At 42.8% G+C, this 19,944-nt stretch overlaps 1 protein-coding gene across 1 annotated transcript in view; it reads right to left on the reverse strand.

Annotated features, from left to right (window-relative positions):
- LOC138648607 (mucin-2-like) overlaps positions 1–19,944 on the reverse strand; it is a 195,918-nt gene that overhangs the window by 22,890 nt on the left and 153,084 nt on the right. The window contains exons 29-32 of the mRNA XM_069738394.1: positions 17,136–17,236; positions 16,269–16,300; positions 11,232–11,363; positions 11,024–11,119 (exon numbers count right to left, since the gene is read on the reverse strand). Of these exons, the coding sequence (XP_069594495.1) occupies positions 11,024–11,119; positions 11,232–11,363; positions 16,269–16,300; positions 17,136–17,236 (361 nt within the window). The remainder of the gene's footprint in view (positions 1–11,023; positions 11,120–11,231; positions 11,364–16,268; positions 16,301–17,135; positions 17,237–19,944) is intronic.

Genomic DNA, 19,944 nt, shown 5'->3' on the forward strand with positions numbered 1-19,944 from the left:
TTCTTTTCGAGAAAAGCCATCCCAGCCCTCCACCAGCATGTTAAAGAGCGCATCGTCCATGCACTCAGGCAATCTGTGAGTACAAAGGTGCACCTGACAACAGATGCATGGACCAGTAGGCATGGCAAGGGACATTACGTGTCCATCACGGCACACTGGGTGAGTGTGGTGGATGCAGGGTCCACAGGGGACAGCAATTTCGGGACAGTTATGCCTAGCCCATGGTCTAGGAAACAGTTGGCTGTAGGCGTTCGCACCCCCTCCTCCTCCTCCTGCAGAAGCGAGAGCTCGTCCACAGATCGCAGTCGCCCAATCACTCCATCCGCAGCTGCCACTGTTGCACACCAGTTGTCCCATTATGGGGCAGCTACTGGCAAGCGTCAGCAGGCTGTATTGGCTATGAAGTGTTTGGGCGACAACAGACACACCGAGGAAGTTCTGTCCGAGTTCTTGCAGAAAGAAACGCAGTCGTGGCTGGGCACAGTAGATCTTGAGGCAGGCAAGGTAGTGAGTGATAACGGAAGGAATTTCATGGCTGCCATCTCCCTTTCCCAACTGAACCACATTCCTTGCCTGGCTCACACCTTAAACCTGGTGGTGCAGTGCTTCCTGAAAACTTATCCGGGGTTATCCGACCTGCTCCTCAAAGTGCGCTGACTTTGCTCACATATCCAGCCGTATGCAGACCTATCAGCGGTCTTTGAACCTTCCCCAGCATTGCCTAATCATAGACGTTGCAACAAGGTGGAACTCAACACTGCACATGCTTCAGAGACTGTGCGAACAGACGCGGGCTGTAATGTTTTTGTGGGAGGATACGCATACACGGGCAGGCAGTAGGATAGCAGACATGGAGTTGTCAGGTGTGCAGTGGTCGACGATACAAGACATGTGTCAAGTCCTTCAGTGTTTCGAGGAATGCACACGGCTGGTTAGTACAGACAACGCCATAATAAGCATGAGCATCCCCCTAATGCGTCTGCTGATGCAAAGTTTGACGCACATAAAAAATCAGGCGTCTGCAGCAGAGGAAGAGGAAAGCCTTGATGACAGTTAGCCATTGTCTGGTCAGGGCAGTGTACAGGACGAGGTAGCGGGCGAAGAGGAGGAGGACGAGGAGGATGATGGGGATGAGTATATTTTTAATGAGGAAGCTTTTCCGGGGCCACTGGAAATTGGTGGCGTGGCAAGGCCGGGTTCTGGTTTCTTGAGGGACACAAGTGACGTAGATTTGCCTGAAACTGCCCCTCAACCAAGCACAACCGCTGATTTGACAACTGGAAGTTTGGCCCACATGGCGGATTATGCCTTACGTATCCTCAAAAGGGACACACGCATTACTAAAATGATGAACGATGACGATTACTGGTTGGCCTGCCTCCTTGATCCTCGCTATAAAGGCAAATTGCAAAATATTATGCCACATGAGAACTTGGAACTAATATTAGCAACCAAACAATCAACTCTTGTTGACCGTTTGCTTCAGGCATTCCCAGCACACACGCCCGTGATCGTTCTCACACGAGCAGCAGGGCGGCAGCAGAACAGAAGTGTTAGAGGTGCAGAAATCCAAACTGGCGTTGGACAGAGGGGTTTTCTGACCAGGTTGTGGAGTGATTTTGCTATGACCGCAGACAGGACAGGTACTGCTGCATCAATTCAAAGTGACAGGAGACAACATTTGTCCAGTATGGTTACTAACTATTTTTCATCACTTATCGATGTTCTACCTCAACCGTCATTTCCATTTGATTACTGGGCATCCAAATTAGACACCTGGCCAGAATTGGCAGAATATGCATTGCAGGAGCTTGCTTGCCCGGCAGCTAGTGTCCTATCAGAAAGAGTATTCAGTGCTGCAGGTTCAATATTAACCAAAAAAAGGACTCGTCTGGCCACCCAAAATGTTGATGATCTAACCTTCATTAAAATGAACCACAACTGGATTTCGAATTCTTTTGCCCCACCTTGCCCGGCCGACACCTAGCTTTCCTATGAGAAGGTATTGACTGTGGACTACTCTGAATGACTTTACAAATCTCGTAATTTGCAGCAGCTGATTGTCCAGCATACGACATGTTTACACCTCCCTAAATGGCCAAACTCCCCACACGGGGCCGTGGTATCGCCACTTGGCGCAAGCACCCGTGAGAGTGCTGTTTGTCTGAAGAGGTGGGTGTGCCCGCTTTTGGTCTACGGCACTGCACTGGGTCCCTCATAGTACAATAAAGTGTCTCTGGCGGTGGTGGTGCGCACCCAACGTCAGACACACTGTTGTAACATGAAGGGCCCTGGGATTGTACCGCCGGCCACAAGAGAGTTCACCCACCCCCAGCTCAAACATTGCTCTACCACTTGCACAATTATCTCTCACAGTTACACCTATGTTTAGTCTATGCGCTGACATCCGTAAATTACTGCCACTGACAATACCATTGTGTTGACATGTATGATGGTACTTAACATATTCAGGGGCAGTGTCCTATATTTACCCAAGTAAATACTTTGTGCAAAATTACTAGGTCTGAAACTATGCAGAGGAGCCCAACCCTGTACCTAATGATTGCACCCTTTTGGTTTTTCTTTTTGTTGTAATGCGAGACATTAACATGTATTGATTTTTTGGGACTACTAACTGGCAGACACTCATTACAATCGGCCGCCGCTGACAACACCAATGGTGCCCACTGCCTGTGTGCCCCTGCAAAAGAATTCAAAGTGCCTACAGCCCAATTTTATTATGTTAGGCCTTCGAAGCCTGTCTGCGGTCCCTCCTTCCACTAGGCCTCCACTGACCTGTCTACTGCTGCCCGTGTTCCCCTGGAACCAATGTTAAAGTGCCTACAGCCCTAATTTATTATGTTAGGCCTTCGAAGCCTGTCTGCGGTCCCTCCTTCCACTAGGCCTCCACTGACCAGACCACTGCTGCCCGTGCACCCCTGGAACCAATTCTAAAGTGCCTACAGCCATATTTTATTATGTTAGGCCTTCGAAGCCTGTCTGCGGTCCATTCTTTCTACTACTCCTCCACTGACCAGACCACTGCTGCCCGTGTACCCCTGGAACCTATTTAAAAGTGCCTACAGCCCAATTTTTTTATGTTAGGCCTTCGAAGCCTGTCTGCGGTCCCTCCTTCCACTAGGCCTCCACTGACCAGACCACTGCTGCCCGTGTACCCCTGGAACCAATTATAAAGTGCCTACAGCCCAATTTTTTTATGTTAGGCCTTCGAAGCCTGTCTGCGGTCCCTCCTTCCACTAGGCCTCCACTGACCAGACCACTGCTGCCCGTGTACCCCTGGAACCAATTATAAAGTGCCTACAGCCCAATTTTATTATGTTAGGCCTTCGAAGCCTGTCTGCGGTCCGTTCTTTCTACTACTCCTCCACTGACCAGACCACTGCTGCCCGTGTACCCCTGGAACCAATTATAAAGTGCCTACAGCCCAATTTTATTATGATAGGCCTTTGAAGCCTGTCTGCGGTCCCTTCTTTCTACTACTCCTCCACTGACCAGACCACTGCTGCCCGTGTACCCCTGGAACCTATTTTAAAGTGCCTACAGCCCAATTTTTTTTATGTTAGGCCTTCGAAGACTGTCTGCGGTCCCTCTTTCCAATAGGCCTCCACTGACCTGTCTACTGCTGCCCGTGCACCCCTAGAACCAATTCTAAAGTGCCTACAGCCATATTTTATTATGTTAGCCCTTCGATGCCTGTCTGCGGTCCCTCCTTCCACTAGGCCTCCACTGACCACACCACTGCTGCCCGTGTACCCCTGGAACCAATTTAAAATTGCCTACAGCCATCTGTTATTATGTTAGGCCTTCGAAGCGTGTCTGCGGTCCTTCCTTCCAATAGTTCTCCACTGACCAGACCAATGCTGGCCGTGTACCCCTGGAACCCAGCTGAAAGTGCATGGAGCCTCCTTTTTTTCTTTGTTTTATATTTAGAAAGCCCAGATGAACTACGCTGTACCACGGTTCAAGCTACCCAGTCGACATTTCTTTTGCGAGAAAAGCCATCCCAGCCCTCCACCGGCATGAAAAAGTCTGCATTGTCATAGCACTCAGGCAATCAAACAGTAGAAAGGTGCACCTGACAAGAGACGCATGGACCGGTAGGCATGTCCACAAAAAGTTACGTGTCCATTACGGCGCACTGGGTTAATGTGTTGGATTCATGGACCACAGTGGACAGCCTACAAAGTCTGTCTGCAGTCCCTAATTCAAATTGTCCTCCGCTGACCACACCACTGCTGCACGTGTACCCCTCGAGCCAATTTTAAAGTGCCTACAACCTAATTTTGTTATGTTAGGCCTACTACGCCTGTCTGCGGTCCCTCCTTCCAACACTCGTCCACTGACCACACCATTGCTGCCCGTGGACCCCTGGAACCTATTTTTAATTGCATAGAGCATCCTTTTTTTAATAGTAGGCGTACAAAGTCTGTCTGCGGTCCACTATTGAAATTGTCCTCCACTGCCTAGAGCAATGCTGCCTGTGTACCCCTGTAACCTTTTTTAAACTGCAGTGAGCCACATTTTTGGTTTAAGGCCTACTACCTGTGTCTGTCTGCGCCACTCAATATAGCTGTCCTCCTTTGAAAAAAGCAGAGCGTCAATAGTCTTGCTTTCAGCCTCTAGGAATTTTAAAACTGCATTGGGGCTACTACTTTGGTAGGGCCTACTAACGGTGTCTGCCGCCCCAAGATGTGCCCCAGGTTTCCTCTCCATTGCTTCGATCTTCCTACTCTCGTTTAGTAGTTGTTGCAAACTACACTGCATTAGGCCTACAAATTGGGTATGGGGTGTAGAGACGGTGTGTTCCACTCCAAGGTGTTCCCCAGGTTTCCTCGCCATTGCTTCGGTCTTCCGACTCTCGTTTAGTAGTTGTTGCAAACTACACTGCATTAGGCCTACAAATTTGGTATGGGGTGTAGAGACGGTGTGTTCCACTCCAAGGTGTTCCCCAGGTTTCCTCGCCATTGCTTCGGTCTTCCGACTCTCGTTTAGTAGTTGTTGCAAACTACACTGCATTAGGCCTACAAATTTGGTAAGGGGTGTAGAGACGGCATGTCCCACTCCAAGGTGTTCCCCAGGTTTCCTCGCCATTGCTTCGGTCTTCCGACTCTCGTTTAGTAGTTGTTGCAAACTACACTGCATTAGGCCTACAAATTGGGTATGGGGTGAAGAGACGATGTGTCCCACTCCAAGGTGTTCCCCAGGTTTCCTCGCCATTGCTTCGGTCTTCTGACTCTCGTTTAGTAGTTGTTGCAAACTACACTGCATTAGGCCTACAAATTTGGTATGGGGTGTAGAGACGGTGTGTCCCACTCCAAGGTGTTCCCCAGGTTTCCTCGCCATTGCTTCGGTCTTCCGACTCTCGTTTAGTAGTTGTTGAAAACTACACTGCATTAGGCCTACAAATTGGGTATGGGGTGTAGAGAGAGGGTGTGTTACACTCCAAGGTGTTCCCCAGGTTTCGTCCACATTGCTTCGATCTTCCTACTCTCGTTTAGTAGTTGTTGCAAACTACACTGCGTTAGGCCTACAAATTGGGTATGGGGTGTAGAGACGGTGTGTCCCACTCCAAGGTGTTCCCCAGGTTTCCTCGCCATTGCTTCAGTCTTCCGACTCTCGTTTAGTAGTTGTTGCAAACTACACTGCATTAGGCCTACAAATTTGGTACGGGGTGTAGAGACGGTGTGTCCCACTCCAAGGTGTTCCCCAGGTTTCCTCGCCATTGCTTCAGTCTTCCGACTCTCGTTTAGTAGTTGTTGGAAACTACACTGCATTAGGCCTACAAATTGGGTATGGGGTGTAGAGACGGTGTGTCCCACTCCAAGGTGTTCCCCAGGTTTCCTCGCCATTGCTTCGGTCTTCCGACTCTCGTTTAGTAGTTGTTGCAAACTACACTGCATTAGGCCTACAAATTGGGTATGAGGTGTAGAGACGGTGTGTTCCACTCCAAGGTGTTCCCCAGGTTTCGTCCACATTGCTTCGATCTTCCTACTCTCGTTTAGTAGTTGTTGCAAACTACACTGCATTAGGCCTACAAATTGGGTATGGGGTGTAGAGAGAGGGTGTGTTACACTCCAAGGTGTTCCCCGGGTTTCGTCCACATTGCTTCGATCTTCCTACTCTCGTTTAGTAGTTGTTGCAAACTACACTGCATTAGGCCTACAAATTGTGTATGGGGTGTAGAGAGACGGTGTGTTACACTACAAGGTGTTCCCCAGGTTTCGTCCACATTGCTTCGATCTTCCTACTCTCGTTTAGTAGTTGTTGCAAACTACACTGCATTAGGCCTACAAATTGGGTATGGGGTGTAGAGAGATGGTGTGTTACACTCCAAGGTGTTCCCCGGGTTTCGTCCACATTGCTTCGATCTTCCTACTCTCGTTTAGTAGTTGTTGAAAACTACACTGCATTAGGCCTACAAGTTGGGTCTGGGTTGTAGAGACGGTGTCCTCCGCTCCAAGGTGTTCTCCAGGTTGCCTCTTCATTGCTTCAATCTCCATGCTCGTGTTAAGTAGTTGTTGAAACAACACTACATTATGCCTACAAGTTGGGTCTGGGTCATAGAGACGGTGTCTTCCGCTCCAAGGTGTTCTCCAGGTTGCCTCTCCATAGCTTCGATCTTCTAGCTCTCCTTAAATAGTTGTTGAAACAACACTGCATTAGGCCTACAAGTTGGGTCTGGGTTGTAGAGACGGTGTCTTCCGCTCCAAGGTGTTCTCCAGGTTGCCTTTGCTGAGCTTCTATCTTCAGGCTCTTGTTAAATAGTTGTTAAATGGAACAACTGCATTTGGCGTACTAGTTGGTTTGGTGCCTACTAACAGTGTCTGCCGCTCCTTGCTGTTCTCCTGGTTTCCTGTCCTGAAATTCCATTTTCAGGCTCTCGTTAAGTAGTTGTTAATGTTAGACTGCATTTGGCCTACTAGTTGGGTTGGGGCCTACTATCGGTGTCTGCCACTCCTTGCTGTTCTCCTCCACTGAACAAAGCTGTGCCGCCTGTTTAGTACTGTTGCCAATTTTGAACTGCATTTCGGCTACTTACTGATTTGGGCCTACTCTCTGTGTCAGCCTCTCATTCCAGTTGTCCTCCACTGCAATGCCCCCTGGTTAGTCCTGTGTTACCAATTTTGAACTGCATTTAGCCCACTTTATTCTTTGGGCCTTTATCTGTGTTTCCTCCTCAACCTGCCCATTGCCCAGCCAGTGATAGATGAGTCTGCTGGTACATTGACCCATAATGCAACATTCCCCGTGCACGCTACACAGCAAGATTGTGACCCTGCTGAAAATCAGGTTCCTCTTCCCGCATACCATACCACCTTACACGGGGACAAAGAGGAAGGTGCAGATGAAAGTGCAGGTTCCTTCATCAGGTGGGGGGAGGAATACTAGTTGGCGACGTCACTGGCACAGGGCCTCTCATAGTACGCAAAAGTGTTGCTGCCGGTGGGAGGCGCCCCCGCCGTGCAAACACACCGCTGTACTTTGAGGGGCCCTGTGCCAGTGCCAATGCCAACGAGTGGGCCCCCCCTGCTTGCTCAGGATCACAGCACTTGCAAAGTTGAAATACTTACCTCTCCCTGCTCCACTGCCGTGACGTGGTCCAGATTTACTGGGCCCACTAATTACTTGAACCAGCCCTACCCCCCACAACTTTAGTCAAATGACCCCCAATTTCAAATGCCTTCCAATTATTATAAGCTAAATTACGATTGACAAGCTCCTGTAACAAGAATGGATGTTTTTGCCATTAAAATGGGCAGTGTAGGTGTTTTCCTGGCCCTCACTCACTGCCGACTATGCTCCCCCATTGACTTGCATTGGGTTTCGTGTTTCGGTCGATACCCGACTTTTCGCGATAATCGGCCAATTCCACTCGACTCGACTTTTAAGATAGTCGGGTTTCGCGAAACACGGCTCGACTCTAAAAAGGTCAAGGTCGCTCAACCCTACTGTATACTTTAGAAAGTGTGGATTATATCCGCGCTGCCACAATAATGATGAGGTTCCAGTTGATAGTAGAATTAAAACAGTGGTTTATTCAACGCGTTTCAGGGCTCTTATGGCCCCTTCTTCAGGAATTACCACATACAACATACAAGGACAGTGTGCTTGCAATGTTTAAGTATATGTCAGATTCAAAAAACGGCGCCAAACAATCAAATGACGTCTAATGTCAAAGTTCATGGAAAACAGACGATTAACAAATCTTTATACCTGCGAAGAGTTCAGGCTACTGAGTCGAACCATAAATTTTCTGGGATTTATGGTTAGACTCAGTAGCCTGAGCTCTTCGCAGCAAACTCCGATATTTGAACGCTCTACTTCACATGTTCTTGACAAAATTCTTTCAGCTCAAGTTGTTTCATGTGTTTTTTTTTTTTTCATTTTTTATTTTTATATTTTTTCTTTTTCTTAAAGCCCTGCAAACGAAGAATAGATTTGTAATTAACATAGTAATCTTTAATATATATGACTGATTATATGAGAATTTCCCTGGTATAAAGATTTGTTAATCGTCTGTTTTCCATGAACATTGACATTAGATGACATTTGATTGTTTGGCGCCGTTTTTTGAATCTGACAAATACTTAAACATTGCAAGCACACTGCTCTTGTATGTTGTATGTGGTATCTCCTGAAGAAGGGGCCATAAGAGCCCTGGAACGCGTTGAATAAACCACTGTTTTAAGTCTACTGTCTTGTGTGTGGTAATTCCTGAAGAAGGGGCCATAAGAGCCCTGAAATGCGTTGAATAAACCACTGTTTTAATTCTACTATCAACTGGAACCTCATTATTATTGCGGCAGCGCGGATTTAATCCACACTTCCTATAGTATACTGCTTCATATGGTCGGTGACCGGCTTGTGGATCTGCGGCAGCCGAAATCTTCACATGCCTGCTTTCAGCTTCACCAGGTGAGCGATTTTCTTGGTGATTCCTCCATTCTTTTTGTGAGATAAGACCCTATTTGTGCTTTGCCTCTCCGTTTTCACTTCAAATATTCATTTTCTAATGATGAAATGTCTAATAATCTATCTACAACTTGTAAACCTGATGACAATGCCTTCAGATCATTCCATTTTAACGAACAAGTAGCATTAATAACTATGACAGACTTACAATTTAAAAGTTCAAACAATAGTAATCTTAAAAATCCGGACAAAATCAACATTTCTAACTCACAATTTTGACCGATCCAGGCAAGAAATAAAGCCATGGACCTTTTTCAAAATAAAATGTATGAGGATGATCTCAAGGCATCATCATAAACCTTATCTAATGAAAAATGTAATTAAAATGCTATTCTAAGTGTATCATAGCTTAAATCTCGTTAGGTATTAAAAAATAATGATGACATCATCATCTAATGGTCGAATAAAGAAGGATCAATGGTGGTTAGGAGTACCAGTTATAATATTTAATGGATCACTGATCTACTATCTGATACCACCATTTACTAGCCTCTTCATAAAATTCTGTTAGTAAATCCATACATAAAATCATTGATGAAGGGACCAAACTTAATATCTTTGATAAAAAGAAAGCAGAATATTTGAAAATCCCACTATTCCCACTATTCCCTTCCTAAACGCTTTACCTAAAACCCACAAAGACATGCAATCTGATCAAAAAAGGAGGAGACATGGAATGGATACTGAAAAATAGAGAAGCATGATGGTTTTTTTTATTAAATACACGAGTACCTGCTGAACTCAACTTATGCAAGGAAATCATGTTATATTATTAAATAAAAATGATTACCATACTGCAATATATTTCCATCTATTCATTTCCCTTATAACCCCTCAAAAATCTAATAGCATAAGAATAGTTATTTATATACTGTATTTCAGTATTTAGTCAAAAAACCAATATGTAATACATTTTATCTGCCTAAGCTATTATGTACCAGAAATGGTTAATATATCACACAGAAGAACTATGTGATGTTTTGTACTGTTTTTTCAACTTTGTTTTTAATTGTTTTATTTTAATTATTCCAGTACTGTGTGCACCAGAGTAGGAAACTACTTAAGCACAACGACGTGGAACACCAGACGTGATGACTGAGGGAGTTCTTAGCACCAGAAACACGTAGAGGTTCTCATTTTACCATGTCACCAGTTTGTATGGACACCTAACAAAAGAAAATGTGCTTTTCCATGAAGCTGGACTATCTCTTTTCTTGCTCTAAATTGTTCAGCTCCGAGTTTACACTCAAAACCCTTATTAAGTTAAGCCCTTCTTTGTTCACTATCGGGTTGGGGCATTTGTACACCATTCTTCAAAGAAGCAAAGCAATGAATAAGATGACAAGGCTTGATTCATCTATTGTCATAGAACAATGGCCCACAAGGATCAAAACTGACCAAAATGGGGTCTGCTGGGTTTTTGACAAGATGACAAGGGGCAAAAGTACGATAGGTGCAAGGATTGCAATCACACCTGAGTACTGGAGCCTAAGAGGACCCAAAAGGTCAGTTTGGTCTATATAAAAAGACCAATGCTATTAAAGACTTACAACAACTTGGGGCCTCATTGGAGCTTTTGCACTGTGGCCCATGAGCTTCAAATAGCGCCACTGATGATGTGCAACCTAATTTAATACAGGAAAGATATATATCTTGGTACTGTGTTAGCCAGTGGAGAGAGAAAAGTATGGATCTACCTGTGGCAATACATCTTTGTCTCCCCGATCACAGCATTATGGACATGAAATTACTTGTATTAAAAGGTAACTTCTGTGCTGTTTTGTGCATAAATATGTGATTCTTCAGAATTTCTATTTGTCTAGCCTGATGAAGAGACCTGAGTAGTCTCGAAAGCTTGAAATTTGTTACCATCATTTCAGTTAGCCATTAAAAGGTATCAACCACTGAGGACTCTCAATTCTAAATATTTTTCAACTTAATTTAGGTATTTTTGGCCAAATCTGCAATAGGGCCTCCAAGTGGAGCCTTCATAATGCATGTGAGCAGAGTCTAATTAGTTCATACTTACCAAGAGTTCTAATTCTGTTCCATTTGAAAGAGTGACGATACAAGCTACTTGGACACATTCACAACAGCGTCCCTTTTCTGACTTGTACTCGAAACCCTGCCAAGGAGCAAGTAAAAGCATTGTGCATTTATTAGCCAAGCAGAATGCAACATTATGTCTCTACTGTATATAAAAGCTTTCAAAATTATATAACCAGTATCTTACTTACCAGTCGACATTTTCCATGACAAACTTTAGTCTTACATGCCACCTCATTTTCCTGAGTGAACGGATCCTTTTTACTAGTGCAATTACATTCATAGCAAGGGTTATCATAAGGAGGTGGAATTGCAGTATTTGGCTGTGAAAGAAGTGAAAAGGAAAAAAAATCAAAAGACAATTTAACAATGAAAATGTTAAAATAAAATTAAAAATATTAAAAAAAATCGTTTTTAATAACAATCTTAATAGATTGGAGTTGAGTTTATAGAAGCCACTATATTAACTCAAGATGAGTATGAGGACAACCCCTTTGAGGCAAGACTACAAGTATTCAACCCAACTTAGTTACAAGGGCTTAAAGGGACTCTGTCACCTGAATTTGGCGGGACTGGTTTTGGGTCATATGGGCGGAGTTTTCGGGTGTTTGATTCACCCTTTCCTTACCCGCTGGCTGCATGCTGGCTGCAATACTGGATTAAGGTTCATTCTCTGTCCTCCATAGTACACGCCTGCGCAAGGCAAGATTGCCTTGCGCAGGCGTGTACTATGGAGGACAGAGAATGAACTTCAATCCAATATTGCAGCCAGCATGCAGCCAGCGGGTAAGGAAAGGGTGAATCAAACACCCGAAAACTCCGCCCATATGACCCAAAACCAGTCCCGCCAAATTCAGGTGACAGAGTCCCTTTAATAATATTAGCATTCAATTGGTTTTCCTGATTAAACCCTCATTCAGAGAGTAAAGGCACCGTCACACAGTGACATTTTGATCGCTACGACGGCACGATTCGTGACGTTCCAGCGATATAGTTACGATCTCGCTGTGTCTGACACGCTCCTGCGATCAGGGACCCCGCTGAGAATCGTACGTCGTAGCAGATCGTTTGAAACTTTCTTTCGTCGTCAAGTGTCCCGCTGTGGCGGCATGATCGCATCGTGTAGCAAAGGTGTGCACGATATTGTATGCGATGTAATGGGTGGAGGAGCTCGATACGTAGGAGCGCACGACTTCAACATCGCAAATACGTCATGAAATTATCGCTCCAGCGCCGTGCATTGCGAAGTGTGACTGCAGTCTACGACGTTGGAGCGATAATAGAGCGACGCTGGAACGTCACGGATCGTGCCGTCGTAGCGACCAAAGTGCCACTGTGAGACGGTACCCTTAAACAGTGCTCTTGTATGACACATTAAGATCTATGAGATGTTCTAAGACAAAAGTTCCTAAGCTTTTGTAAGAAGCTACTTTGAAGTACAACAGCAAAAGAGTATTTCAGTGGGTTATCTGGGAGTGAGAAGATGTTGGCCTTTCCTTATGGTTGGAAGTCAAAATCAGATTGGCGGGGGTCCAACACCTTGCACTCCCCTGATAAGCTAATCCCTGGTACCTTGCCTGACGAAAGTACATAGTGTATGACTTGGGGTATGTGCACGTCAGGATTTTGTAGCAGAAATTTTCTGACAAAAACCGGACATTTCTGCCAGAAATCCGCAAGCGTGTTTTTCGCGTTTTTGACGTTTTTGATGCTTTTTTTGTGCGTTTTTTCCAAATGCATAGGATAGTGGGAAAAACGTGAAAAAAATGCAAAATTAATGAACATGCTGCTTTTTTTACCGCAATGCGTTTTTTTTGCGGAAAAAACGCATCATGTGCACAAAACTTGCAGAATGCATTCTAAATGATAGGATGCATGTGTCTGCATTTCTAAGGTGGTTTTATCGCGTTTTTATCGCGAAAAAAGTGCGAAAAAACCTGAATGTGTGCACATACCCTTATTGTTAACAAAAAGATAGCCCTTTTTTTTTTGGCTTGCTCACCTGATAAATAGTATTGTTTACCACACACACGTTTCCAGGAACTTAGGAAAGGAAACAAAATAGCTTAGTTTTATATATGTAGTATTTTTCATCACAAAAAAGTAGCACATTACTCTACAAATATTGCAATTCATGCAGCTTACTATTCTGATAGTAAGGTTTTCTTTTTTGTTAAAAAAGCGCTTTATACATAGTATATCAAGCTGCCTGCACTGGCACCACTTGCGACATCATCAAACACATACTAACAAGTATTCAATGTGAATTCTGCTGCCATTATTTGCATGGTATAGCAATGGCATAGCTCCTTTGCTTGAAATCACACAGCATAGATGTTGTCAGGCAGGAGTTTAGAGCTGGAGTGATAGAGGCTTCATATCTACAGCCTTATTTACATATCAATGCAACCACTGATTTCTCAGGAATGGACTGGACATGTAAAAGTATTGCTCAACTTGTCTTTGAAAGAGTTACGTACCATAAATACTGCAGTTTGGGGGTGTGAAATCCTGCTGACAGATTCTATTTAAGGTTCAAACCCAGTAAGAAGAGAGAGTGGAATAGAGCTGGAGTGACAAAGGCTTCAGATCCACAACCTAATTTGCATATCAATTCAAATGTTGATTTCTCAGTAATGGAGGAAGGGATTGGACATGTAAAGGTGTTACTGAACTTGTGTTTGAGGGAGCTACTTGTAAACAGTTTGGGGTATGAAATCCTGCTGACAGATTCCCTTTAATATGTCTTCTTTGAAAGAACGAAACGTAAAGTTGGCTTACCACACACTTTTTTTTTACAGCAAGGATTTTGTGGATCATCGACTTCAACTATTATATAGCCTATCTTTTCACAGGGTGGAGAAACAGGTGGTAAGCAAGTTATCGGATGGCAGGAAGAAGTTAATGAGATTCCATCACAGGTGCAGTTGGAGCAGTTGTCAATCCAAGTCTCATTAACCTGTAGGCAGTAAACAGAATTGGGGAATTGTGGTCATCTATTTTGGTGAAGAGTTTCGATCACCTACACAGGTTGAACATCTTACAGGATTTCCCATACTGTGCTTGCTCATTGATATTATTACATTATTATCTTGTAAATGCTATTTATGCAAAAATGTCATTGTAACAGTGTAAAATATATGTACCGTATATACTCGAGTATAAGCCGACCCGAGTATAAGTCGAGACCCCTAGTTTTGCCACAAAAAACTGGGAAAACTTATTGACTCGAGTATAAGCCTAGGTTGGGAAATGCAACAGCTACTGGTAAATTTCAAAAGTAAAAATAGATACCAATAAAAGTAAAATTGATTGGGACATCAGTAGGTTAAATGTTTTTGAATATCCATATTGAATCAGGAGCCCCATATAATACTCCATACAGTTCATGACAGGCCTCATAAGAGGCTCCATAGTAAATACGCCCCATATAATGCTGCATAAAGTTCACGATGGGCCCCATATAATGCTGCACAAAGGTTAATAATGGCCCCATAAGATGCTCCATATTAAAATATGCCCCATATAATGCTGCACAAAGGTTAATGATGGCCCCATAAGATGCTCCATAGAATAATATGGCCCTTATAATTCTCCATAAAGGTTGATGGGCCCATAAGATGCTCCACAGCATAATATGCCCCATATGCTGCTCCATAAAGGCTGATGGCCCCATAAGATGCTCCATAGCATAATATGCCCCATATGCTGCTCCATAAAGGTTGATGGCCCCATAAGATGCTCCATAGCATAATATTCTTTTATTCCTGTCTTGCCTTTGTGTCTGGTTTACCTTTAATTTCTTTCCCAGGCCTCATGGGTTGTGGGAGGGGACAGATTAGCGTTTTTACAGGAGCATAGTAAGGTCAGAGGCTCAGGCCTCTCTACCTTTAGCAGCACCTCCAGGACAGGGATAGGTAGGGTCCCAGCTCCAGAGACAGTTTGAGGCCCTCTCCCTTACTGAAGACCGAATAATTCAGCCATCATCTGCTGGGAAAGATGTAGGCTTGGTGTATGAGCCCAAATCAAAGTCAGGCACCCGACATTTGCTATACATGATATTTTGGGATTACTTAAATCACTTGGACACCTAATTTAACCTGTGTGTCATAATAATACTAAATGTTGTTCAAAAGAATGCCCTGCATCTCTTTCTAGATATACCCTGGTCTGACTGGATGGTTCTGCCATCTTCGATCCCATCGGTAAGAAGCGGGATAGTCTAAAAACTTAGTGTTCATAGGGCTAAAACATACTTAATATTCAATTAAAGAATGCTGAGGTTTACAGAATATTTATGTTATTGATTCTTATATAAAATGTAACAATAGCCCTTTAATACATTTTAATCAGTTCTCTTAAAAAGATTGAAACTTTACACTTATCTAAAGGATAGTTGATAGCATTCTAAGAAAGAAGTATGCTTTCTCTTAAAATGGAGGTCCTGCGTCTTCTATTTCAGTGGAGCAATAGTCAAGCGTGCACATGGCACTTTGCTATCTACATCAGTACCATTGGCCGTGCGCATTCTTGACCAGTGTTCTGTTCACCCAGGGGACCTCCATTCTCAAGGGATTCCAGCTAATCAGAAATTCTTACTAATCATGTGGAGAGGTTATCAACCTTGGATCAACACCCTTACTACTTAGGTGTTTGTGTAAATCACACAGGCATTTCCATTTTTTATTGGTAGCACAGATGACAAAGGCAAATACATGTCTATGGGTATTGGTAAAACACGTACAGGACACGGCATCAGTGCACCCTCCATGCGCTATACATGTTTAACATTGCAAGGTTTAGTAGAAGCTTTGTCATTTCTTTTTCTTTTGTCTTACCGGAAAAACCCTGATGACACCAAGATGACACATTGATGACACACTGATCCAAAACACTGATAGCACACTGATTACACACTGATGAAAACCTGATTCAAAACACTTATGACACCGGCACCATTTCTGCCGGTACCGGTTTTATTTGAACCTGTGAAGGGGACTTTAGGGAGCAGTGAGACGGCTGTCTAACACAGATGATCACATCTCAATCCTTGGACTGGCCGGCGACTCTCCTTACCCAAGCATGAAAGCCTGTATTTTTATGAAGCTGTCACGCTCGGGTGAGTAGAGCCGCTGGACAGTCCGTGCACTGCGATGTGATCGTCATCCGTATTAGACGGCCATCTGACTGCGCCCTGAGGAACTTTGATGATTTGATAAATTTCTCACCTTTTTAAACTCTCCATGAGGACCAACACAACCTAAGGACACAAAGAGAAATATAATTAGATTTAAGTGTAATACTTGTTAGTAATTAATTGGTTATTTCATGTGTACATGAATGATTAGAATCCTTTATCTGTTTTACTTTCAGTATGTGCTGGCTGTTTTTAGAGTTGATTGCCCCAAAGCTGCTGCACAGTTAATAATCAATATTACATCAGTTGCAGACGACCATATTTTCAGTCCAAACGTGCTCCGACAAAACAATTCATTGCACTCGGACCTATGTTAGTCTATGGGGCTGTGCAAGTCAGAGTCTGTCCAAGGATAAATTTGCTGCATACCCACGGTTGATCCAATTTTCAGATTGCGCTCAGCTATGCAAGTCATTGAGTCCATGGAAACCACCGGACTGCACTCGGATGATATTTGAGTACAGTTGCATTTTCACAGATTTACACAATGGAGAAGATGGACAAATTATGTTCTCAATTTTCTCTTCATCTGAGAGAATTGTATCACAATATGATCACATCTTTTAGGCAAGCAAGTATGGCCAATAACTCATAGCCTAAATCCTGCTACTTGTTTTAGTATTCAGAGATATAGACCTAACTTCATTATATTCATTTTACCTTGGTTTTCAAGTCTGTTTGCACAAATATACATATTTTGCTAAGCTATTTAGAAAAGAAGGCAAGAAAGAAAATTGGCATACACAGGTATCTAAAAATAAAAAACTGACATCTTAGAGATAGCGGCATTCATATTATTATTATTTATTATTATAGCGCCATTTATTCCATAGCGCTTTACATGTGACATCAACTCATTTATGCCATAGATAATCAGTTAATTGGAAAAAAAACTTACCGCATTCTGCAACACACATATCTTCTGTTGGACCAAACGCAAAACTGTTATTTGGACAGATGCAGGTGTCACCAATATAATATGGTAATTGTACAGGAATTCTATAAAAAAAAAAATACATTTCAGCAGAAACAAAATTAATGCAGGTATCAACAATTAGAACCAACATCCTAGATATAGATATTAAAGAAGAACCCCTTTTATCAAAGTTTTTATCCTCTAAATAAATTACTGTCATTATATTATATGGCACTGTGTACTTACAATTGCTCATTTTGCTTTTCTACCCAGATAATTCTTCTCTTGTTTTTTTAATATAATTTAAAATCTTTTGAACGTAACAGCCAAATCTCGGAGATTTCCAAAATCTCATGCACACGTTTGTGTTTTTTATTGACTAAATTTGAGAACAGTGTTTTTTAAATCTGCAGCATCTCAATCCTATTAGCGTTTTTGCAGTGATTTTTGAAGCATTTTTGTTGAATAAAACGAACTTTACATGTACTGTAGACAAAGCACACATGGAATCTGCATCCAAAAAATGCAGCAAAATACCCTGCATCAAAAACGCATTGAAAAATGTCATAAAATCACTGCTAAACAGGAATTTTGAAAGCAGCGTTTTTACTGCAAAGAGAGCAGGTTTTGTTTGCAGAAAAAAATGTACAAATTTACCTTTGTAGTCCAGTAAGGGTTATGAATAAGGAAGTTTACTTGCGAAACGCGTCAGATGTTTGATGACCAGTGTTCAGTGATTTTAGCACATATGGAATAACATATAGTAAAGGTATGATTTTTTATTTATTCATTTGGGTGGTTCGACTATAACTCTTAAGCATCACGCTCAGTGTCTTGGGGTCAATTTTGACATATACTTTCCTTTATTCTCTATATCAAATCCCTCACTCGCTCATGTTACCTGCATCTTAAAAACAATTTCAGAATCCGACCTTTTCTCACTTGAAACTGCAAAAAATCCTTACTGTTACTTTTATTCATTCTCATCTGGACTTCTGCAATTCTCTATTGACCGGTCTCCCTCTAACCAAACTTTCTCCTCTCCAATCCATCCTCAATGTGGTATTTCTGTCCAGCTGCTTCCTTGATGCCTACACCCTGTACCAGTCTTTGCATTGGCTGCTCATCTGCTACAGAATATATTATGAATAGTGATGAGCGAATATACTCGTTACTCGAGATTTCTCGAGCATGCTCGGGGGCCCTCCGAGTTTTTAGTGCTCAGAGTTTTAGTTTTTCTTGCCGCAGCTGAATGATTTACATCTGATAGCCAGCATAAGTACATCTGGGGGTTGCCTGGTTGCTAGGGAATCCCCACATGTACCTATGCTGGCTAACAGATGTAAATCGTTCAGCTGCGGCAAGAAAAACTAAAACTCCGAGCACTAAAAAATACTCGGAGGACCCCCGAGCATGCTCAATAAATCTCGAGTAACGATTATATTCACTCATCACTAATTATGAACTGACATCCCTCACCCACAAAACTCTCCACAGTTCTGCACAACCTTATATCTCCTCCCTCATCTTTGTCTCTCACTAGTGATGAGCGAGTGTACTCATTGCTCGGGTTTTCCCGAGCACGCTCTGGTGATCTCTGAGTATTTGTTAGTGTTCGGAGATTAAGTTTTCATCGCTGCAGTTGAATGATTTACAGCTATTAGCCAGCTTAATTACATGTGGGGATTCCCTAGCAACCAGGCAACCCCCACATGTACTCAGCCTGGCTAATAGCTGTAAATCATTCAACTGCAGCAATGAAAACTTAATCTCCGAACACTAACAAATACTCGGAGGTCACCCGAGGAACGAGTACACTCACTCATCACTATCTCTCACCCTAACATCCTCCATAATCTGAACTTCTCACCTTCGTCTGCAAGACTTCTCTCATGCTGCACAAGTTTTCTGAAATGCCTTACCTCTGTCAATCCATCCCATATCTAGTCAACGCATTCTTAAGTGTGCTTTAACCCCTTAAGCCCCGAGGGTGGTTTGCACGTTAATGACCGGGCCAATTTTTACAATTCTGACCACTGTCCCTTTATGAGGTTATAACTCTGGAACGCTTCAACGGATCTTGGCGATTCTGACATTGTTTTCTCGTGACATATTGTACTTCATTTTAGTAGTAACATTTATTCGATATAACTTGCGTTTATTTGTGAAAAAAACGGAAATTTGGCGAAAATTTTGAAAATTTCGCAATTTTCCAACTTTAAATTTTTATGCCCTTAAATCACAGAGATATGTCACGCAAAATACTTAATAAGTAACATTTCCCACATGTCTCCTTTACATCAGCACAATTTTGGAACCAAAATTTTTTTTTGTTAGGGAGTTATAAGGGTTCAAAGTTGACCAGCAATTTCTCATTTTTACAACACCATTTTTTTTTAGGGACCACATCTCATTTGAAGTCATTTTGAGGGGTCTATATGATAGAAAATACCCAAGTGTGACACCATTCTAAAAACTGCACCCCTCAAGGTGCTCAAAACCACATTCAAGAAGTTTATTAACCCTTCAGGGGTTTCACAGGAATTTTTGGAATGTTTAAATAAAAATGAATATTTAACTTTTTTTCACACAAAATTTATTTCAGCTCCAATTTGTTTTATTTTACCAAGGGTAACAGGATAAAATGGATATACAAAAAAACCCTGTTTGGGAGAGAAGAACAGACAAATCGCGGCGCCCTAAGTGCGTAAACACAATATTATAGTCTTTAAAGGGTGCACAATTTTATGCACTCACCTGATAAAAGACTAAAATGGCTTTAGATCATGTA

The sequence above is a fragment of the Ranitomeya imitator genome, chromosome 9, assembly GCF_032444005.1.
Source record: "Ranitomeya imitator isolate aRanImi1 chromosome 9, aRanImi1.pri, whole genome shotgun sequence".
Taxonomy (NCBI): domain Eukaryota; kingdom Metazoa; phylum Chordata; class Amphibia; order Anura; family Dendrobatidae; genus Ranitomeya; species Ranitomeya imitator.